The sequence below is a fragment of the Hyaena hyaena genome, unplaced genomic scaffold (assembly GCF_003009895.1).
Source record: "Hyaena hyaena isolate Hyena2069 unplaced genomic scaffold, ASM300989v1 scaffold_157, whole genome shotgun sequence".
In the NCBI taxonomy this organism is placed as follows: domain Eukaryota; kingdom Metazoa; phylum Chordata; class Mammalia; order Carnivora; family Hyaenidae; genus Hyaena; species Hyaena hyaena.
The window spans coordinates 1,429,815-1,453,114 of record NW_024080789.1 but is presented as its reverse complement, the minus strand read 5'-3'; the positions used below and the strand labels follow the sequence as shown (position 1 = coordinate 1,453,114).

Here is a 23,300-nt window from a genome sequence, read left to right as displayed (position 1 = left end):
GAGGGTGCAAGAATGGCCTTCAGGGTTCAAGGTACCTCTTCCCACACCCTAGCAGGCAGACCTCCAGCCTTGGCCTTGCTAACAGAGGCCCTGGAGCCAGCACCGTGGCCCCATCCCAGGAGGACATGCTCTCCAGGCCTTCCCTGCTCTCTCTAGGACAGACCCCAGGCTGCGGGCCAGAGTCCTGTGAGTTCTCCTCGCCCAGCCTTGGGTGCAGCCTGGGGTCCTGGGAGTCCAGAATGGGCGATCCTAGAAGGCCAGGTTTCTCTTCTCCCAGTCTGGAGAATTCCAGGAGTCTGTGGAGCCCATGAGTTTCACACCTCCGGGACTCACTTCCCCTGCCTTGCTTCCTCCGCTCCCCTTCTCCTTGCTTCTGGGCCCCATCTTCCAGTCTGTCCTGCTTGTGCCATTTCCGCCCCTTCTAGACAGCCTCCAGTCCCGCCACGTCACCCTTCCCCCGCCTCTACCCCCAGCCCCAACCCCCAAACGCTCCCTGCCCCATTCCTTGATTGACTTCGGGTCTCTCTGGCTCAGAACAGGCTCCAGCCAGGCTGACTGCAGTAGGAACTGATTGGAGACCAGGGACCCCCCCCCCCCACCCCGCTAGAGGGTCCCGTGGCACTTAGTGGGCAGCTCAAGGAAGACCTTGGCCCTAGCCGGAGTAGAACCCCAGCCTGGCATCCCAGAGTGCCCTAGCAGGCGACAAGCCAGTGCCCGTAGAGCCTGGCAGGCAGGGAGGTGGGGTGGGGGAAGCCTTAAGTATGCACATGAGAGTGAGTGCTGGCTGACCCTCCACATCCATCGCAGAGCCTGGAGAGTGGTGGGGACCATGAGGCACTAGAGAACAAGGCATCACTCTCTTCAGGGGAGGCTGACCCTCAGAAGTAGGGGCCCCGGTTGCTGGATACCCCGGCTTTTCAAGAGAAGTTGGAAGTTGGGATTTTGGTGAGGAATTTCCCATTTTTAAACATGAGCACCTGACTGGAAAGAAGTGTGACACGGGGTAGCTCCCTTAGGGAGACTGACAGGCCCACTGTTCTGCAGAGGGAGGGGGTTAGCAGGGCTGTGTCCTGTGGTGAGGATGTGGCGGAACAGAGGCCAGGTTCCGGATCCTCCCCCACCCCTCCTCAGCTCTCTGCTCTGCTTCTCAGCTGATGTCTGAGTCCACGGACCCCTGACCTGGGGGTGGCTGGTGGGAGCCCCTGGGAGGCAGCGTATGTGTCTGGCTCAGGTGTTCTGAGGGTGCCCTGGGGCCTGTCATTCCTCTTCTAGGAATGTTCTAGAACTCCTCAGAGATGGTGTTCTCTTGGGGGGCACTGGGAAACGCTAAGATGGGGTGCCGGCCACCCGCAGTCACTTCTAGTTCCAGTCTACCATCTGTGAGAGCAAATATCTGGGAGGCTGAGGGGGAAAAGGAAGCAGGGGATAGGGCTCACCATTTTCCCAAAGTCAAGTGAGGGTCAACAGACAACACGGAGGTCACACTGGGTACCTTGTGTTTGCTTCTCAGTAGGCCCTGACCCCTGTGCTCCCTTCCACCGCCGCAGCCAAGTTCACCTCGCATAGTGCCCTGAGCAGGCCCAAGCTTCCTGATCCGGAGTCTTCCCCATTCACCCATGGGACTCCTATCCATCCTCTTAGGTCTGTCCTCCGTACCCCCTCCATTCCCCAGAGGTGGGCTCCTGGCATCTGCAGTGACCTGGCTCAGCCCTACACCTGGTGAGCCCTGACGGCCATCCTGGCCTGCGTGGGGAGCTCACGCCTCCAGGGACAACCCACTTCATTTCTCTGCACTTAAGACGCAGTGCTCTCCCTGGGGCCCAGGGCACTTGGACTGGGGCAGGGCATCATGGTGGGGGCCGGTCTGCTCAGCCACACAGACCTGGTTCATGCCCAGCTCTGCCCGTCCCTGGCTCTGCGGCCTTCAGGCCCCCACATCAGCTCACCACTTTGCACAACACAGCAGCAACTGACAGCAGTGTGTTGGCAGCTCTGGGGACAGCCAGCAAAGAGTTAAGGCGGCCCCAGCCCCTCTGAATTTCACGTGACCCTGGCCTACCCAGCCTAGGGTTCTGGTTCTGCGGTGGACACTCTTCTCCAGACTCATTTTTTTGCTGGTGGCTCATGGAAAATTTGGCTCCTTGAGCTCTAGGCCACTCCCTCTGGGGCCTGAGGCCTCGCTGACGCTGGCCCTGCCCTGGAAGGGCGTCTAGGGCCGCCTGTCTGCCCTCGGATCCTTGGCCAGCACCCCCCTGCCTCGCCCCCCCTCACCTCCTCTGTCTCCGCCTGACTTCCTGCTGCCTGACCTTTTCCCCCAGGACAGAACAGCAGCCAGCCCCCCTTGGCCACACCGAGGCCTCCTCCTGGCACCCCATCCAGCCTCACTCTTTCTATATGAGGGAAAGAAAGCCTCTTCCCGCTGACGGCTCACAACATCTGTGAGACATATCCCTTCGAGAACTGTAGTCGAATGGGAACCAAGGCAGGCTTGGACTCTGGCAGTCAGAGCCCAGTCTTGACTCAGCTGTCCACTGGCTGGACCACCCGGCTGGGTATGCGCTTCATGTCCCTGACCTCCAGGGTCCTAACCCTCAGATGTGAGATGAGAACAATGGCTTCCCTCTGCAGGAAGTGAAATGGGATAATATAGGTGCTCAGTGCATAGTTTTAAAAAAGTGATTGTTGCCTAGTGCAGCATGCCCGCAGGTGGGATGGCTCTGACGAGTCTTAGTTCATGTACTAAGAACAACAAGAAACTGAGGCCCAGCTCCTGCCTCCAACCAGCAGAGGGAGAAGGAGGGTGGGGATTGGTGTGCTTGGAGCCAGGGTCAGGCAACGATGGAAGCGCATGGGCGAGCGGGTATCTCTCAGTTCCATGGCAAGGTGCCCTGGAGGCTGGGCCTCAGTGTCCCCATCTGTAAAAAATGAATGGGTTGGAGAGCCACAGAGGGAAGCGGTGCTCATTCCGGAGCTGGATTCCAGGACTGGCCCCTCTTGCTGGATGGAGTTAATGATTAAGAACTCTGATGGCCTCGCCAACGGCCTGGGAAGTGCTGCCCGGCCAGCAGGAGGTGCAGATTCAGGGTGAGTGTCTGTAGGGCGGCGCTAACATCCTCTAGGCTCTGAGGCTCACTTTGACCTTGACTCTGTTGACCCAGGGTCAGGGTCTCACAGAGTTTCATGGATCGGGGTGGTGGGAGGCAGGGTCAAGGAAGGGGCCAACGGTCAATATTGATCTAGCTGAGTCAGGGGAGCTGATGGGGAAGCAGCAAGGCTGGGGTGGGGCTCACTGATAACTGGTCTTCCAGCTCCCAGCGTGGCTGTGGGAACAAGAGAACGGGGTGCTTGGTGCAGAATTCCCAAACTGAGTGCTTATCGAAACGACAGCCGCCTAGAAGCCAGCTCAGGCTTAATGCATCCTGTCCTCTGCGGGAAGTTCTAAACATTTGTATTTTTAGCATATTCCCTGGGTGACTCTGCACAGTCAACTTGGTTTCCATGTTGGGGACTGTAGGCTCAACCCCCTGGTTGTAACAACAAGAAACATGAGGTCCACAGAAAGAAAGTAACTCACTCAAGGACACACTGGGAGAGAATGATGACAATTCCCCCTTTTTTCTTGGGCAAAGAGGTAACCTCCTTCTAGATAGCTCAGCTGTGGCCCGAAGCCCGGGAAAGAATGGTGGGGCCAGGATGCCCAGAGGAAAGTGGCTTCTGAGACCTTGGTGGGCCCAGGTAGGGAAGGGAGGGTGGGGCATGTCGCAGGAGGAAGGACAAGGAGAAGGGGCCATTCCCACAGGACTGGCCCTGCCCCGCCCTCCCCTGAGCAAACACTCGCAGCACCTGCTGGGGAATGTTTCCTAAAAGATTTACTATGGCCCCGTCTGGGGAAGACCATTTCCACTGCGGAGGACCTACCTGTGCCCTGGAAAAACACACCCACATCAAGGGAGATTTGGGACACACTTGGCACTCTGACACCCTGGCCCCCACAACCTTCTCCCTAGCCCCTCCTCTCCCCACCCTTACCTGATCCACTGTGTTGGGCTCTCGGCCTTTGCTCTGCCCTCCACCCTCCCCACCACTTCACCCTGTGGGGGCATGTGCCCAAAGCCTCTCGGGCAATCCCAGTCACTGCTGTGCTTCTCCTCCTCTGTCTTCTGGCTCTGTACACTTCACACCTCCAGGTCCAGCCCTCACCCCAGCTCGCCCTGCATTCTGCTTCCCTGCATGTCTCTCACTCTTGGGATGGCCTCTCTGAGGACAGGAGACATGTCCAGCTCAGCCCTGGGCCCCACGCAGAGCCCAGCTGGCTGCAGCAGGTGTTTGGAGGAGCTAAGACCCCAAAACCCACCTCCCTCCCTCACACCTGGGGCCATCCGAGCCAGGTTCCTTCCCCTCTGCGCGATGGTCTCTTTGTACATGGATGAAAAGAAGGGGAATGTAGTGCCCAGTGGAGGGGCAGGCTGAGGACCCTGAGAGCCCAAGAGTCAGGCGTGCCCGGTACCTGGTGTAAAGTAAGACTTCATCATCGTTACTGCAGAAGTGGGTAGGTGGGTGGAGAGCCCAAGCCCCTGCACCAGCCATCCGTCCGTCACTCCCACAGCACACATTGGCCAGGAGTGTACGCTGTGCAGGCATGATGATATCCCTGTGCGCATGCGGAGCAGGGACAAGACACTGTCCTGCCTTCACTGAGCGCTCGGCTTTGCAGACTCCTCCTTAGGTGACTTCAGCCCAGAGCACTATGATGAGGCTGGTGCAGGGGTTGGGTAAGCCCCCAGAGGGCCCTAATGCAGCAAGTGCTGGGAGAGTGTGGGGCAGGCGTCCCCGAGGAGGAGAGACCAGGAGACACCAGAGCTGTGTCCTGAAGGGTGAGGGAGCATTGCTGTGCACTGAGCAAGAGGAGGGGAGCCAGAGAGTCTCCTCATAAGTGGGCAGTGGGGAGGTAGAGACTGCGGAGGGACAGATGGTCACAGACAGGGGATTCCTAAGAATCCCAGTCACAGTTAGCTGGCTGTTCAGAGACGGGGAAACACAGACTGGGTCACCAGAGGCCCCTGAGGGATTCCGGGTTCTGTCTGCCAAGAAGTCTTTTACCCTCTGAGCCTCATTGTCTTCGGGATAGGGCTCTTCTAACTGACACAAGGGGAATTATGAAAGCACTTTGTGAGCCATCAAGGGTCACGCTCCTGTCAGATAATAAGAGTGTTTTGGGTGGAATGGGTACTTTTTGAGTTAAAGGATAGATAGGGTTTGAGGTCTACTGGGAGCTGGAGGCACTGGGCCCAGGACGGCTGGAACCTGCTCCTGTGCTGCCACCTGCTGGCGAGTGTCTGCAATGGCAGCACAGGCCCTCCGGCCCTTCCTCCTGCTCAGGTGGGGAGATCCCAAGGCCGCGTGAGGGTGGAGCCCAGAGAAGCCGGGGCACTAAAGGGTTGCAGACTCCAGGGCAAGAGTGCAAGTGGAAGGCCCCACATCTCCCCGCAACCCACCAGCTGGCCCTTCTCAGCACACACCCCGTGGCCACTCTGCATACTGGCAGTGAGGATAGATCCCAGGAGTGGCTGGTATAGGAACTCTGGAGTCCCAGACGCCCCAAGCAAGGTCTAGAGGGCACTGTGGGCTCCAGAAGGCACATTTCCCTGACCCTGTGGAGTCCAGGCTTCTTAGGTGGCAGCGTGGCTGAGAGTGATCAACTCACCTGGCTTGCCTGGGACCAGCCCCAGGTTTACTACCGAAAATCCTATGTCGGCAAGCCAGGACCCGGTAGTTACCGTGTCGTGGCCTTGAGGAGAGCCAAAGCCTCCTCCTGCAGCCTGGACTCAGAACCAAACTGGCCTCTAAGATAGCAGGCGCCTCCCTTCAGCCAATGAAGCCTCTCTCTCCCCAGCCCCAAGTCCCCTGCCTCAGGCATTTTTTAAAAATATTTTTATTTATTTCTAGGAGAGAGAGAGAGATGGCGTGAGGGGTCCGAGAGAGAGAGGGAGTCACAGACTCTGAAACAGGCTCCAGGCTCTGAGCTGGCAGTCAGCACAGAGCCCGACGCGGGGCTCAAACCCACGAACCGCGAGATCATGACCTAAGCGAAAGTCGGACCCTTAACCGACTAAGCCACCCGGGCGCCCCCCTGCCCCAGGCATTCTGTCCACAGCTAGTGTGCAGGTATGGGAGGTATTTCTCCCCTTACCCCTTTCTCCAAGCCCGTTTCCAGGACTTTTGTGGCCTGGGGGCTTGTCTGTGAGGTTCAGCTGAGGGAAGAGAGTAAGTGGGAAGGTGAGGAGGGGAGGGACTTCTGTAACAGCCTAGGAGGAGGAGACCCTCGCCCAAGCCCCTGAGGGAAGACTTTGCTGCTGGCTGTTTGTGGCATCTGTGTTCATCACTCCCCCCTCTTGTTAAGGGCACCCTGTGTGTCTGAGAGAAAGCCAGCCCCACCTCCCGGGGTGCAGGGTCCAGGCACAATCCCTCTGCAATTGGCTCAGGCTTGAGCATGAGACCACGTTGGACCCTTCAGAACGGAGACCTTGGCTTTCATTTTGCGAATGGAGAGAGATCTTGAACAGGAAACAAATCAACCAAACCCACCCAGTGCCTGGGTTAGACTGAGACAGGGAGACCTTGGTGCACAGAAGTTTGTAGCTATTTATTGCACTGAAAACACCAATAAAACAGACACCCCTTTCCCCCCCACCCCCACCCAATAGCAGAAGTTTTGAGCAGTGGTCATTCAAATTCACAGCCACATAGTTTTAAAAAAAAGAAAAGAAAAGAACCGAAACAAACCCCCCAAACAAATAGTAACAAAGAAACCAGCATGGGGAGTCTGGCAAACACATCCCCCAAAGGGTCTCCCTGCGGGAGACAGGAGGCCGTGGGGTGGGATCAAGGGCCACAGTGCGCACAGCCCTGGGAGAATACTTTCCCATATAGGTGTTTGCATGCTGGAGCCTGAGTCTGGTCTCAGGTCTGGATTTTTTTTGCATCTACAGGATGTTTTAGAGGAGCAGAGTCTCACTGACTGGTGGGGGTGGGCTCTGGGCCACTTGGTCCGCCAGCCTCCCCTGCGTGCTGCCTCAGGATCAGGCTGATTGATGCCCTGTGGTCCACACTGGCTGACAATCCGTGCACAGAAGTGGCCTTCCCCGTGGGGCCATGTCCTCCTGGGGTCAGGGACTGGCCTCTGTTTCTCTGGCGTTCGGAACCAGACACAGTAGACAGGAGGCATGTCAGCAAGTAAAGATCGGGATATTGGGGTCCTCCAGCTCAGTTACCCCTGGTGGGAAAACCCAGGGCCAGAGAGGGAAAAGGACTTGCCCAGGGTCACACAGCAAGTCTGGTCAGAACCGGGGATGGAATCCTACTAACCCCCAAAACGTGGCTCTTTCCTCACAGTCCACTGCTAATAAACAGTTGACAGGCACCAAAGAGGATAACGGGGGGCAGGCGGGGGAGCGGTGAGGGGCTGGCCAAGGCATCCAGCCAGTGGATCCTGTCTGTTCCTGCAGGTATATTGGTCTTCACTTTGCCATCCTGTTTGATCCCCCGTCAGCCCTGCGACATTGGCTTGGCAGGAATATTTAATCCTTTAACTGATGGGGAAACTGAGGCTGGAACAGGGACCAGACTTTGTCTTGGCACTTGCAGCATCCCCTGTGAAGGCTGCACCCTCACCCGTGGCTGAGGGATGGCTGTGGGAGCTGGCAGCTCACAAGGGAGGCAGGCGGTTTTGTTGCTGGGATGCTGGGATCACTGGGCCGTACTGGGAAGCCCTCCGGACTGGGGGCAGACCGAGGGCCTGCCCCTGGGCCTCGGCAGTGGGGTGTCTGCCAAGAATAGAGGCCAGTGATCAACCAGTTTAGAGACCAGGAGGCCCAAGCAGCCTCCTTCCTGGCCTGCAGCCCCAGAATAGCCTGCCTCACCTGTCCCCAGGGCAGCAGCAGTCGTGCAAAGGGCCCAGCACACAATTCACAATCAGAGAAAACTCAGAAAGTCCTAGATCAAACACCCCCCCCCACCCCTCCAGTCCTCCAGCTAACACTCAGGACTCCCCAGAGGTTTGGGGGGAGCCCGAGCCTCCTGCAAATCCCTGGGGGTGTGGCTCTTCCTCCCCTAAAATCCTCCAGAGGGGACAGTATCTCATGCTGGCAAAACACGGCCACACAGAGGCCAAAAGCACAGAGAGGCGGCAACATAATTCCGAGTCGGACACTGAGAATACAACCTCTATTTTTTTTTTTTTTGTCCAAAACATGTAGATTGGTTTTGCTGAGTATTTTTTCTTCTTTTCTTTTTTTTTTCGACATACTTACTGCATATAAAGTCATGCAAAGAAAACAATGCAGACAGTAAGAACCTAGTGGATGTGCCAAGGCTTTCCACATCAGAGTCAGTCCCGGGGGGGGAGGGGGAGAGGGAAAGAGGAAGGGAAAGGAAGAGATTCGAACCCATGGCTGCGGGACGAGGCGTGAAGAGGAGAAATCCCAGCGCTCTGCTTGGACCAGCAGGTGCGGAGGGGAAAGGCAATGGAGACACATGCTCATGAGCCCCAGAGACTGGGGGAGGGGGGAGGGCACACAGAGGCAGTAGGGTGAAGTCCTGGGAGGCTGGGAAACATCGTAGTGGGGACCTCAGTTTGGGAGGCAAGCAAAAAAAAAAAAAAGAAAGATATTTCCGTCTTGACAACCTCCCCCCACTCTCTCTGCTCTGATTTGCTATTTCTTAGCATTAACATCTGGTGTTTCTCAGTCCTGAAAAGGAACCTTAGGACCAAAATGTCAACAAGGCCCTCTTCCCCTCACCTCCTGCACCCCTCCATCCCCTGGGACTCAGTCCACCTCAACCTCAGATAACCACAGGTGACAAAGTCCATCTCAGAGATGACATTAAAAAGAAAAAAAAAAAAAGACCTAGAACAGAAAAAAAACTACCCCTCATCCCTCCTCCCACATCCCTTCCCAACCCAACCCAACCTTCCTCACAATAATTTGAGAGGCTTAGTTATCACATAAATATCCATGAACGCAAAATCCATTTAGGAAACACACAGAAGTTTGGCTATAAAAAGGCATGCGGTCCAAGTGGAAGTGATACCTAAACGTTGCCTTCTTTGCCCCCAAAAAGCAATCAGATTCTCTCCCTCAGATGTGACGGAGCTGGAATTCTCCAGGGCTGATGGAGGGGTGGAATGGGCGTTACTGTTGGAGGTGAACATCAGCCGGAGGAGAAGAGTGAGGGCACCCTGAGACGATCGTGCTCCACACGCTGAGGGGAAGGGTCCGCGGGGACAGAAGACGGGACAGGATGGGAGAAGGGCTAGGGAGGCAGTTTTGTTGCTGGGATGGGTGGGGGGGAGCTCCTGGTGTCTGCTCCCCTCTCACCCTCTCCCACAGGGGAGGCTGGCTCAGGGGTTGGGGGGACCCTGGAAGAGGGGAGTCAGGGAGATGGTGGCAGATGCCACATTCCTCCTGATTCCACCCCTCTTTTTCCTCAGCCCCTGGGGGACGCACAGCTGGGCATTCTGGCCTATAGCCAAGGCAAGAGCAGGCTCACGGCAGCCAGGAGGGGGAGTCCTTGGAGCCAGCACCCAGGGCACCCAGGGCACCCAGGCCTGAGGAAGCCCCGGCCTGGCAGGAGACGGAGAGTGACAGGTGGTGGCAGGGAGATGTGGCTATTTGCTCTGAAGTCGTGATAGCTTTTGTGAACAGTCAGGTTTTCTTGACGCAGGTGTGGCGGTGATGGTGGTGGTGGTGGTGGTGTGGGGTGACGTAATTGGGGGAATTCCAGCACAATCCAAGTGGGAGAACCAGCAGCCACATTCCATGAACGAAGAGAAAATCTCTGCAGTACGGGGCCCCCAGCCCGGTCCTTCAACTGTAAGAAACAGTATGCGTGGTGGGTAATGCGGTTGCTTCCGAGGCAACCACCCTCTCCCCGTACTTAGATGGAGTTGGAGCTGCTTCCTGTGGGTCCCACCCAGCTTTAACCCTCCTAATCCCCCCCCCCCGGGGACCTGCAGAGTCTTCCCTGTGGTCCTCCAGCCCCTACCCCATGGTTTTCCAGCAGCCGAGTTCCCCCCACACGTCCCCCTCCAGGCAGACACCACCTCCTTCCTTTAGATTATCCCAGATGACAGATGGCGGCAAGCAAGGAGAGGCTCTTACTGGGGCAAGACGGAGGGCGCCCCAGATCTGTGGAAGTGCACAATTTGCCATTTGCCATCCCGGCGGTGCCACACTCGGGTCTCCTCCGACTGGGCCGTGCGGGGGATGCCACCCGCATCCAGGTACTGCGTGATGCGGATGTAGGCGATGCAGGCCGACTCGTCGCCCATCAGATGGATGTGGGGGTTCAGGATGGTGGTGTGCACGGGCTTGCTGTTCCGGGACCACACTGGAGGTGGGGGTGGGAGGGGGCAGAGGAGATGCACCTGGGGGCCTTCTTCACTTCCTTCACGAGCCCGTCTCCCAGCGACCCTCTCGGCAGAGGCACCCCCCACCCCACTGCTTCATTTCCACAGGAGGGGTGTCTGGGACAGGGCTCAGCTAGGAGTCAAGGCAGAACTTCTAGGTGACTAGATCAGATCCCAGCTTACAGACGCTGGGTTTCAGGCATGCCAATTCTTTAAACACGGGGGAATGGGATTTTTAGAATCACAGTATCTCAGACACACAGAAGTTTAGGACTCTGATTGGAGAATCAGATGAACTTAGACGAGGATCTCAAGCCCAGAGTCCCTACAGAGGCCAGGCAAGCACATAAATGAGGCTGGTGAGCTGGGTGTAAGATGCTAAATGACAACAGACTCTGCCTGAGCCAGGGAGCCGTAGGGGTGGTGGAGACTGGTGACCCCATATCCCACCTACAGAGGGCGCCCTGTACACAGCTTCCCTGGTGGTTGATGCATGAGTATGGTTGACCCCTGAACAATGGGGGCGGGGTGGGGGTGGGGGTGAGGGCACCCACCCCTCTGTACTGTTGAAAATCTACATATACCTTTTGACTCCCCTAAAACTTAACTACTAATAACCGTCTGTTGACTGGGGAGCCTTACTGATAACGTCAACGGTCGGTTAACCCATGTTTTGTACGTTATTTGTCTTATAATAAAGTAAGCTTGGGGAAAGAAAATGTTATTCCTTAATAGGGAAAAGGCAATACATTTACTGAACAGTGCTTTTTTGGGAAAAATGTGCGTATAAGTGGCCCTGCACAGTTCAAACCCATGTTGCTAACGGGTCAGCTGAAACTGGTACCCAATTTGCCATGCCTTCTGATTTTTCGAGAGAATCTAGAAATCTGGGTTTTTATGTGAAAACGCCTCATTTTTTATTATTGACATTTAATTCAAATTTAAAACATCATGCAAACCGCATGAAACATATGTACAGTCCAGATACATGGCCTGTGGACCCCTCATTTGCCAACCTGACTGGCAACAGAATGGAAATCTGGGTAATAGTCAAACTGGAGAATCTTAGGATCTTTGAATTGTAAGGATGGAATTAGGGGTCATGGGGTGAGGTCATGGAGTTCTCCAGAATCTGGTGGGCATGCGGAACTCTCGTAATCGTGCCAGAACTGAGAAAGGTCCCTCAAACCAGCTTTTGTCGGGGCGCCTGGGTGGCTTAGTCGGTTAAGCGTCCGACTTTCGCTTAGGTCATGATCTCGCGGTTCGTGGGTTCGAGCCCCGCGTCGGGCTCTGTGCTGACTGCCGGCTCAGAGCCTGGAGCCTGTTTCAGTCTGTGACTCCCTCCTCTCTTACCCTCCCCTGCTCACACTGTCTCTCTCTCTCTCTCTCTCCTAGAAATAAATAAGAACATTAAAAAAAAATTAAAAAAAAAAAAAACCAGCTTTTGTCTGCACAATATGAGCTACTGTTGTTATTATTATTATTGTTATTATTAGTAATTATTTTGGTTCTGGGAACTCTCAACTTTTTTTTAGCAAGATAGAAAAAACAAAAGCACAGAAAGACAATGACCCCGGGAGGGGCTGGACAGGGGTCACCAGGGTCCCAGGCTCCAGAACTTTGAGTCACTGAGTCTTACACAGGAAGACTAGACTGATAGACTGTTAACAATGTGGGGCTCTCTGAGAGATTGTAGAGCTTTTGCTTTATAGGCTTAGGCGTGAGGTCAGAGGTCACCCAGTGGCCCTCCTACAAATTGCAAGGGAGCCACCCAGTGGCCCTCCTACAAAATGCAAGGGAGCCTCTTCAAGCATCCTTGACAGCAACCAGGGCTGGAGGTGGTCCGGACCGTCAAGTTCAATGCATCCACTTAGCACATCTGGAAGCTGAGGTCCAGAGAAGCAATCTGACTTGTCCCAAGCTGGGCTGCTTTCTGAAGGAAACACAGTAGGAGCCTAGAAGAAGTCAGTCTCCAGATGGGACTGAATTAGGACAATCAAGAACCATCTCAGAAGGGACAGACAAGCTCAGCATTGTTGAGGGCTCTGGGCTTTGCTGTTGTTGGCAAGGGTTGGGGTTCTGGGGGACATTTGGAAAGAAATGACCACCCTAATTTGGTGTCTCTGAATAGACCATAGCCTTCTACCATTCCCCTCTGTGGGTAGCAGGGGAGGAAGGACCAGGTGCGCCAGTACCCCCAGGGAAAAACAGGCCGGATGGTGAGACGTGGCGGTTACTCCGGGACTTGCTCTCATGGGCCCTTTGGCATTCAAATTTGCAGCCTCGGGGCCCCGGTGCTGTGGTGGGGGGCCCTGCCCAGACGCAGGCCAAGAGCTAGTTCAGAGGACAGACCTGTATAGAGGTGGCCATGGTGATCAGCGAGGGAGCCCCCGGGGAGGGCGACACTTGGGGTCCAGCCACCTCTCTTCACCTGAGAACTTAACCTCCATTGCTAGCCTTGGAATATTGGAGTTTGATTAATCAAGGGAAAATGCAGCTTCCTTCTTTGCAGCTTTTTGGGGGAGCTCTTGAGTCCTTACTCTGTAAGATATGGTTGGATTGGGTGCAGGCAGGAGGGGACTGTCTGGCTGGGGGGCCACTAACACATAATTGAGAGGGGGAGGCACGGGGCAGGAAAGGGAAGGAGTGACTCAGGACTGGGCTCTGCCACTGACTTTCTGGGTTCCTTCGGATGAGTCATATCCCCTCTCTGGGCCTCAGTTTCCCCTTCTGGGTGTTGAAGAGATGGACTAGATCCTTTTTCAGTCACTTAAATGCCGCCTTTGGTTTAGCCATCTACAAGTGCCACTGTACTGACTTCATTAAAATATTTCCTTAAACCAATACACTTAACCAATTTGTGTCAATTTATTATAAAAGAAAGCGTTCTAGCACAGTCAGTAATGAACAACCAGTACCACAGAGCACAGTTTTAATCGTGAGTCCAACGTAAATGAAATCAAGTTCTGTAATCCTAGCTCCACGCTCTCGCCTGCCAAGGATCTGAGCCTGAGCCTGTTGTCTCTTTGATGAAGACGTAGGGTGTTAGAGGGAGATGTTTGAGACTAGCACCCGGCTGAGCCTTTCCCCCTGATGAAACCAGACGTATTGGAAGAGAATCTAGGAAGGGACCAACCTTTTTACTGTGTGAACCCATGCTCTATCGAGTGGTGCCTGCATGCACGAAAACCATCTTGGGAACCCTCGGCGGCATATGCCTGACCTTTGGGGTACCCCAGATCTGCTGCCTCTCAGGTCCTGGGCTAGGTGAGTCTAACCTGCATGTGCTTTGGTTTGCCCCTGTCTGACCCCTGGCCAAGATGAGACGTGGACACAGGCAGAAAGCGCCCTACGTCAAGGCCCGGCCTCAGCCTCCTGACAGCCCCTGGTTGCAAAGCTGCCAGGGCCTCTCCTGCAGAGGAGAGGCCCGGGAAGGACAGACACACGGACAGAGACCTAGACAAACAGGCAGGGGCACAGCAGTGTGAGCTCGGGTCCCCTCCTCTTCCCTGTACTGCCCGCCCACAGGCGTTAACAGCCCATGAACCAGCCTGTGACGGGCCGGACAGCTGGGGTGGCCCCGGGCACCTAGATGGCTGTGACTCGGGTACATGCTCTGGCAAGAAGGCTCCCGTATCTGTAAAATGGGTATAAAGGCCCTCACCGCACCCTCCCAGGGGCAGGGCAAGAGAGGGCTGGGAGCGCTTATGCCACTTGTCCCACGTCCCCATCCTCAGCCACAGGAGGGACAGCTGGCAGTCAGATGGGCCCAGGTTATGAGAGGGAACCAACGTGGTACCAACCCCTGTCCACACGGGATCTTCCTCTTCGCTGGCTCCTGAGCTTCCCCAGGGCCCTGCCTGTCACCCTGCTGTGCCATCCGGCAGGACATGGAACGGAGAGCAGACAACAGGCACCCCAGAGAGAAGGGATTGCTCACGGTTTTCAAAATAGAATCGATGGAAGTCCAGGCCCTCGACCAGGTTCCCCAGGGCCTCAGGTTCGAAAGCGGTCATCCCAGGGTCACACATCTTCCTAGAGGGAGGAATCCGTCAGAGGAAACGGGAGTCAGGGTCACCTCTGGAGGCCACCCTCCAACTCCAGGGCCTGGACTGGAGGAGGGCGGGCCTGAGAAACTGGAGGGATGGAAGCCACCTCCCAGGATCAATGACATCAGCGGGTGGGACAGGGCTTGCAAAGTGTGCTGTGAGGCACCCACCACCGTCCCCTGGTGGCCCTGGGAGGCCAGGGTTCAATTCAGGTCCTGGCCCTGCCACTCGGCGGTTATAAGATCCCCAGCAAGTAGCTAGTGGCCTCACATCGCCCGGCAAGGATGCCCTGAGTGGCCGTGAAGCCTCATGCAAGGCCCTCAGGCGCGGGCCCGAGTGACTGCATCTCCTCACCCCAGGCAGCAGGCCCAGAGGGGCCTTTCCCCATCTGTCTTCCTGGGGGGAGGACCTTTCCCTTCACATCGAAGTGACTTCTGCTCACCAAACAGGTACATCCCTGGAGGGGGTGCATTTTGCTACTTTAAATGTGGCCTTTTGGCCCTCAGCGTGAGCCTGTTTCCTCTTCTGTAACAGGAGGAAAATAGCATTCCATCAAGTTTTTCATGCCTGGGAGGAAGGCGCACAGGGTGTGGGGAGGAGGCCCTCTGCTGTGTATTTTCAGCTCAGAGCTCCCTTCCAGCTCAGCCTTCTGGGGAGCCCTGAAAGCTGGGTTGAGGGAGGAAAAAAAGCTGTCTCCCCCACTGCCAGGTCTCTGGGATCTGTGGCACAACAGAGACCCCTGTGACAATGACAGGGACAGGAAGTACCTCGGGACCAGCCAAGATCCCACCCTTGGGGAGGATCTGGACATGCTGGAGGCGGGGTATCAGGCCCAGCATCATCTGAGCTGGACCCTGGCTACTGCAAGTCACTCTCTCCCTGCTCTTCCCTGACTGTCCTGCCCATGTGACCCCAGACAGCCCACTTCTCCACTCAGCCCCTCAAATTCTCTAAATGGATTAGCTGAGGATGGGGGGGTGGGGCACTGGGGACTCTGCTCAGACCATATGAGATGCTCGGGGCCCTTCAGCTCCAGAATCGTCCATGGCCGGGGGTCTGAGCCTGAGCGTCCGGGAGACTGAGCACCCCCACTGGAGAAGCCCTCTCCAGGAGGGCTCGGGGGTCCCTGCCTCTGAAGGGATCCAGAGACTACCTGCTCCACCTCCACTATACATCTGGAGACACTGAGGCTCAGTGAGTGAGGGGTACACAGGCCCAGACTCAGGGTACCACAGGCTCCAGAGGTCATAGCAAGGGATCAGAACTGGAGTCGCCTGCAGATGTCAGAGAAAGTGACATCACAGAGGTGAGAGGGGGGTCCCTAGAAATGGCACTGGTGGGGGCTGGGGTCCACAGAAGGCCCCTCTCCTTCCTTCCCTTCCAGAGATGCTCTACGACTCTTCCCGTGGCTGATTTCACTCCTTATAGGGCTGGCCACGGGGTGTCTGTACTTTTATGGTTTACCCAGGTGCACACATGCATACACACCCGAGCACGGCCCTTCTGCACAGTCATGGACATGCGGTGCAGACAAGTGCATGCGCACACACGTGTGCGCGGTCTGTCTCACACCTGTCCCTTCCGGAGTCCTTGCTCCTCCAGACATAGCCAGTGGATTGTGGGCGGAGGCCCCCCACTGCTGCAAACCTTCCCCCAGTAACAATGCACCTGGCCTGCCAGGCCTTTGGGAGACAAACTTCAGCCCCCTGGGGCATGGTGGAAACTAGGAGCCAGCTGCCCAAGAACCAAACCCCAGCCCTGTCATTCCCAATTCATCTAAACCCAACAGGCAGGGGTCATTCTGCCTCAGTTGGCAGCTTTTGTCCAAAACACAGATGTGGGGGTCTCGTCAATCCTGCCTGAGTCGTTGACAATCCCCCCTCTCGCTGGGGTGGGCTAAGGGCCCACTGGTGCCTGCTTTTGGGCCAGACCAGGAGGCGTGTGTGGGGTGACCACCAGGGGGCGCTCCGGCTCAGCCTTTGCACACAACCGCCCCTTGCAAGGCTGGTCCAGGGGTGCAGGTGACAGGCCCATACCACCTGTTGCATTTTATATTATTTTTGGACACTCTGACATATTCTTATTATTTAAATTTCTGTTTTGAGGGTCTTTGGCTCACCCCTGCTCACTGGAGGACACGCCCGGCCTTGTCCACCTGAGGTCAGAGGCCTGAGGAGGAGGCCCAGGCAGCAGGTCTGAAGAGCGGCCCGCCTCCCCCCCCTCCTTCCCCACTCATCTCCTGAGGAGGCCCTGCTGTGGTGGGGACCACCCCCCCTTTCCCTGGGGAAGCAAAAGAGTTTTGCTGGAGTCCCTCCTGAGGAATGAGATAGGAGGAGGAGGAGGAGGAGAGGGAGGACCGAAATGCGGAGAAGTACTATGAACAGAAAACTTCTCTAAAGCATAAAATCTAAACGCAAAACAGAAATATGAACTCAGTCTGATTCACGGCTCATGCAGAGGGAGCAAATGAGAGTCAGAGACCGGGACCCCCAAAGTTAGCCATCAGGACACAACCCCCCCCCAAACAATGATCTGGGCATGACATGCAGAATGGGCCCAGCCAACTCACGTGTAGGACTCGAAATCTCCATTGCTTATGGCTTCGATCAGCTGCTCCGTCACTTTTATAATCTCCTGTTTCCGCACTGTGAGGCAGGAGGGGACACAGAGAAATGATGGTAGTGGTGATGGTAATGGTAATGAAGCACCGACTGCCATTTTCTGAGTCTCCATCACAAGCCAGACCCTGTGCTAAGAGCTGAGGGCCTCGTGGAGACTGTCCCCTTTATATTCACGCCCTCCCTGGGAGATGGGTATCATGACTCCCATTTCACAGAGGCAGAAACTGAGGCTCAGGAACATGGGAAAAGGTGTGAAAGTTCCCTCAAGTGCAGGGGGCACAGCCGGTGTCCCAGGTGGAAGTCTTTGCCTCCGTGAGGCGTGCGTGGCAGACATTCTGACGGGAGGTCTGATTTGAACCCCGGGTGTCTCCATCCTATTGCTTTGCCACTTGAATCAAAACCAGGTTGACAGGGAGGTTGTCACTAGTAGCCATGAACCAGGTCCCCCCCCCCTCCCCCCAGGCCCAAACCAGGGCCCCCAAGGCAGGTCTTAGGGCTTACTCATCCCTCAGGTCTGGGTGAATCTTTGGTCCATTTGGGTGCCTGTAGGAATCAGGCACTGAGCTGCTCAGAACTTTCTAGGCATTAACAGATCCCAGTTGCTGAGACCTGGCCTTCTGGATGGGCTTAGGCATCAGCTTTCTTATTAGATGTGTGCTGTTCCAAGCCCCAGTTTTCCCGTCTGTGCAATGGAAACACCACCACCTCTCATCCCTTCAGTGCCAAACCCCGCCATGAGGACCAGACAGACTTCGTGTAAATGTGGGCGCAGGTCTTTACATGCCTGTAACAAGCCACAGGGTTGTTTCCGCCCCCAGCAACGAGGTAACCAGGTGGGCGAGGTGATGTGCGTAAAGCGCCCGGGCACACAGTAGGTACACATTTTAAGTTTTCCGCCTCCTCCTACTCGGGTTGCCACACCTGCTCCTCACAGACACCCCGGAGGTCCGCAAGGCCAGCGTCCCCCCATCTGATCCACAAGGACCCTGGGCCTCTGTGACACAGGAAGTGGGGGCTCCCAGCAGGGCCGTCTCAACGGAGGCCTCGCATGGCTCCCTGGGGGCAGGCCCCCTCTGCCTCAGGCCAAGCCTCACCCCACACCCGGTCAGCTCCCCGGCCTAGCAGAGCAGCCTCCCGTGAAGTTCATGGGCGCATCGCCATTTCTCAGCCTGGGGCCCTGTCCCTGCCCCTCTCCTCACCGCTGCGCACACAACCCCACGCTGTCTCACGCCGGGGAGCACACCTCAGGCCCAGACGACACCGAGTCCTGCGACATCCAGGCTGAAAGAGCCCTTGGGGACCAGGACTCAGCCTCCTTATCAAACTTTTGGGGAAATGAAGGCCCAGTATGGGGCGACTAGTCCAAGGACATAGAGCATATTGGGCACAGAATTTGGCTTCGAGCCCAGAGCCCTCTCCACAGGACCCCCACCCCCACATGCTCCCTGACGCATTAGGCCGATGTGCTCATCTAGTTCCCAGCTCAAATGCGCGCTCTACGGGGAAGCTGGGCCGTGGCTGCCCATGTCCTACGGGGGTCCCTGCACCTGGAACAGACCGGACCTGAGCTCCACAGGCGTTCATCACTGAACAAACGAGGGTGCCGGGCACTGCGCTGTGTGCTCTACCTCACAGCACAACTTCATGTGGCTGTCATCTCCCTATCGGCGGCGAGCAAACGGGAGGTGAGAGAGGTTGGCCGGTCTGCTGCGGCAGGCTGACTGCCCCAACCAGAGTTCGCGGCTCGGAAGCCCACCATCCTATTCTCGGGGCAGGGGCCGTGTGCCCAGCACGGCTCTGGGCACATGGGGGGTGCTTTTCTTCCATGTCAGTGCCACAGTGAGGGGCTGATTCTTTGTCTCCTTGCTCTGCTAAGATTTTCCAGGGCTGAGAAGGAGCCTGTCTTGGACCATGAGCCCTGTCGGCTCTCATTCTGGGGCCTTGCCTGGGGCAGGGGCAGAAGGGGCATGAATGAATAAATCAGTGGGTGCACCGAACAGGGGCCTGGGGCTGCTGTCTTCACTTTGTGTCCTAGAATTGCCCAAGTCAGGTGGTGTCTGTCCCCAGGAGTCTGGCCTCCTGGTTGACTCTCTCCTCCCTCATAGAAACTGAGGGCGGGAAGAACCCATCGCTACCTGGAGATACCTCATTCACCCCCATGCAGAATCAGGGTGATGATCCGGAGTGGGTGCACGTGCCCCCCGCAGGCCTCCTGTGCCACCTCCTAGCCTTTTCTGCACAGACTTTACCATTCCTTCCAGCCTGACATTGCACGAGCCTATGCTTAATTAATGCCCTGTGCCCAGCAGGCTGCCTCTCACTGCATCTCAGGGAGGCTAGCAGAGCGGCCAGGGGCTTGGATTTGGAGCCAGAGTCCCTGGGTTTGGAAATTGATTCTGCCCCTTAACAACTGCGACCTTGAGCAAGGTGCTTCCGCGTGCCTCAGTTTTCCCATATATATAATGGAGCTACTGATAGTACTTACCTCACAGGGCGGACCTGAGTACTGAGTGAGTTAAGAATGTAGCTGTAGAAATAACTAATACATACATGGTTCTCACTAAGAATCAGCTCCCATTCCGAGTCCTTTCTATCAACTCATTTATGTAAATAATGATGCATAAGATAAAGCATTTAGTGCCGTGCCCGGCACTCCTTAAGTACGAGCTGTGATTATTGTCATCTGGAAATTTCTGCATTGGGAGTTTTCCCTGAGGACAGCCTCTGGTCTCGAGCCAGGGCAGAGGTGTTTCCCAGAAGCCTGCTGCATGATGGTTTCATCTTGGTTGGAATTTGGGGGTCTGCAGCCCGCCGGCACCCGGCTGCGCTGTTTGACATCTCTCTCCCTTTGTGCCCACTCCTCCTTCTGTTAAGTCAGAATCTCCTCCTCTGAAAGCCCCTTGTTACAGTCCTCTTACCCTTTCTGCCTTCTGGGGCTCTGAAGTGTGCACCTGTTTCCCCAGACCCTATGTCCCCGCTCCCTCTACCAGTCTTCTCTTTCAAGGGCTGAAAGCCTCCACAATAGGATTTACAGGATCTGATGTAAGCTGGCCATCCACTCTTTGAGAATCCTTGAGCTATTTAAATGCCTCTCCGAGTATGAGCACACAAACCTCAAGGTGGCTTGAATATTGCATAATTTCAGGTCTGGAGTAACACTTTCTATCCCCTTCCCAATTCCGGACACTCTACCTCTATTAATGCAGCCAGATACAATGGCTAACTTGGCTCTGCCCCCAGCCACTCAGGGCATCAAGTTTGCCAACAGTGGAAGTCTAGTGAGCAGAAATCACCCTAGGAGCTTCATCTCTGGAATGGAAAATCTGGGAGTCTGGTGCTTCTGAGATGTGGAGAAATTCACTCTTGTTTTGGGCCCCTTCCATGTCCTCAGCAATCCTGTTGCCGTGTGATAGATTCATCCGGCAGCTTCTCAGCAGCAACTCTCTGGCATTTCTCATCTGCCAGGTGTCCACTCATTCAATTCAGGAGTGCTCCCCCACAGATGGGGAAGCTGAGGCCCCAGAGGGGTTAAGGCACTCTCTCAAGGTCACACAGCATACTGAGGCTGAGCTAGGATCAGCCTTCCTGGCTGGTATTTCCCAGAATGTCTCTGCCCAGATTCTAAGGCAGCTCTTTGGGTTGGGGGAGGAAATGAATTGTGCATGGAGTTGACCAGGAGGAGGTAGGGAAGTGGGAAGGAGCCTGGCTGGGCCTCATGCAGCTCAGGGGAGGAGAGGCCTGTGCACGAAGCCTGAGGTGCTCTGAAATATTAATGTCTGTCTTTGCTCAGGGGAAAATGTTCCCTAGAGGATGACATTCCTAATTAACTTTAATGTTAGGTCAGAATCTGCCCCACCAGCTGCTATTCTCACTTAGTAAGAAGACTTAACAAATTAACACCAGAAAATGGTTTTCTTTGAAACTCTCTGACGCCTGAGGAAGCTGGGGGAAGCACAGGGCTCCTCTCTCCTGCCGACCGCAGAGAGAAGCTTCTGGCCGGGCCAGCATCTCTTCCATCAGACACAGCCTTTTACATGTGGGAGACTGAGCATGGGACAGTGTCCCACTTCCACCATTAATAACCTAGATGTACCCTTTCTCCCTGGGCCTCAGGGTCTCGCTAAAAAAGGGGCCTGAGTGAACGAAAATTTAAGACATCACAAATCTTCCCACCCTGGTCTCTCTAGAGCAGAGGATAAATGGCTACAAATGTGGGGCCTCAGGGATGTCAGCCAGAACCACTGCCCCAGGTGGAAAAGGTCTTCGACGGGTCACATTTTACATTTACACTGCATACAAGTTTTGCATTCTGTTCCAAATATTTCTCTGTCTGTTTCACATATAAATATTTGTCCTGAAATAATCATCGAGTAAAATTAATACTCCAAGAAAATGTTCTGTGGCCTCCTCTCATTCAGCCATAAGCTCCAGTCTGAAAAAAAAGAAGGGGGCGCCTGGGTGGTTCAGCTGATTAAGCGTCGAACTTCAGGTTAGGTCATGAACTCATGGTCTGTGAGTTCAAGTCCCACGTCGGGCTCTGTGCTGACAGCTCAGAGTCCGGAGCCTGCCTGCTGATTCTGTGTCTCCCTCTCTCTCTCTCACAACTAAATAATTTTTAAAAATTAAAAAAAAGAAATTAAAATTTATTAAATGATTACCATGTGCCAAATACTGTCTAACCCCTTGATACACAGCCTTTCATTTCATCCCCACAGCAATCTGCTGAGATTGATACTATTATCATCATCTCTTTACTGAAGGAGACTCAGAGAGGTTGAGTTTGTTAGCCAAGGTCACCCAACAAATGGACCGCAGTGAAGGAGCACAGAGCCAATTCACCTCTACGATTCCCGTCTGCTCTGAGACCAGCATTATGAGACCACAATGAGTCTTTTCAAAATCCCAGTGCCTCTTATCATTAAGACCACAAACCTCAGATGTGGGGAAAGACTTAGACATTCCGTGTCTGTGCCCCCACAGACCTACGGAATCAGAATCCACAGGGGCAGGGCTGGGAATGCGGTGAGAAAATCATACCTGAGGGACTTGGAATGCAGACTTGACCCGACAGGGAGTTTTTCTTCAAGATGACCTATTGTTTTTTAAAGTTTTTATTTACTTTGGGGAGGGGCAGAGAGAGAGACTCCCAAGCCGGCTCTGCACAGTCAGCACTCAGGATCAGATTGGGGCTCAATCCCACAAACCATGAGATCCTGACCTGAACCGAAATGAAGAGGGGGACGCTTAGCCTGCTGAGCCACCCGGGCACCCTGGCGTAATCCATTTTTAAAGGCTGCCATCACGGAAGACTGGTTTGTTCTAGCCCTGGGCTGTGGCGATACTGTGGCTGCACCCACGCCCAGCTGGGAAGGACCATCCAGGGACACCCACAGGGTGGGCCTGGTGTCCCGAGGCACCCTGGCCGAGTCCGAAGGTGGCCACAGAGTCCTGTGTGTCAAAATAACCTCAAAGGCGGAAACGCAGTTGTGCAAAAACAATCAGTTACATAGTAAAATGCTCTCTCCCCGTTCATTGCCTTCTTTTAGAGGCAAATATCTAAACTGAAAAACATCTACGCAGGTAGAGCTGCAATGTTTCCAAGCCACCGGTGTTTTTCAAAATTGCAGACACCCCCCAGGTGTGTCTGACTTGAGCTGCGAGGACCCCCGTCCCATAGGAAGAGGACGGCAGGTGCGGGCAGCACAGCAGGTCGTCACTAACTCATCCAAGGACTTGGGGTCCCCGGAGCAGAAGTCCACACTCGTCCTTTCTGCTCCAACTCCAAGCATGCTTGCCATACACCGACACCTTTGAGCCAAGGTCACGAGACAGGACCTGGAGCCACGTTCCCCGGGTTCACATCCTCATCCCACCCTTATGAGCTAGAGCACCTTGGGCCAATTTACTTCACCTCTGTTTCCCAGTCCATAGAATGGGCTCGATCACAGCACCTACCTCACGAGGTTGTCGTGAAGCTCAGGTAAATGTAAAGCGTGTGGAACGGGTCTAGCACACAGCACGTGCCCCACAAAGGCAACCACTATCCTGTCATTGTCTTTACTATTTTCTCTCTTACCCTCAGGTCACAGTACCTGGAGTTCTTCTCCCTCATCCTTCTGAAGGTTTTTGGGGACTGTTAGCCACTGGCTCCAGCAGCCAACGTTTGGGGTTAGTCTTCAGCAATGCTTCTCATGCTCCAGTCAACTGAACTTTCTGAAGTGT

The 23,300-nt window shown here is 55.2% G+C and overlaps 1 protein-coding gene across 4 annotated transcripts in view; it reads right to left on the bottom strand.

Annotated features, from left to right (window-relative positions):
* Positions 1-7,003: 7,003 nt before the first annotated feature.
* Positions 7,004-23,300, bottom strand: part of CAMK2A (calcium/calmodulin dependent protein kinase II alpha) — a 61,792-nt gene continuing 45,495 nt past the window's right edge. For all 4 annotated transcript variants that reach the window (XM_039239418.1, XM_039239419.1, XM_039239420.1 and 1 more), the window contains 4 exons: positions 17,027-17,102; positions 14,349-14,443; positions 10,161-10,389; positions 7,004-9,870 (listed from right to left, as the gene is read on the bottom strand). In XM_039239418.1, coding sequence (XP_039095349.1) covers positions 9,867-9,870; positions 10,161-10,389; positions 14,349-14,443; positions 17,027-17,102 — 404 coding nt within the window. In that variant the 3' untranslated portion in view covers positions 7,004-9,866. The remainder of the gene's footprint in view (positions 9,871-10,160; positions 10,390-14,348; positions 14,444-17,026; positions 17,103-23,300) is intronic.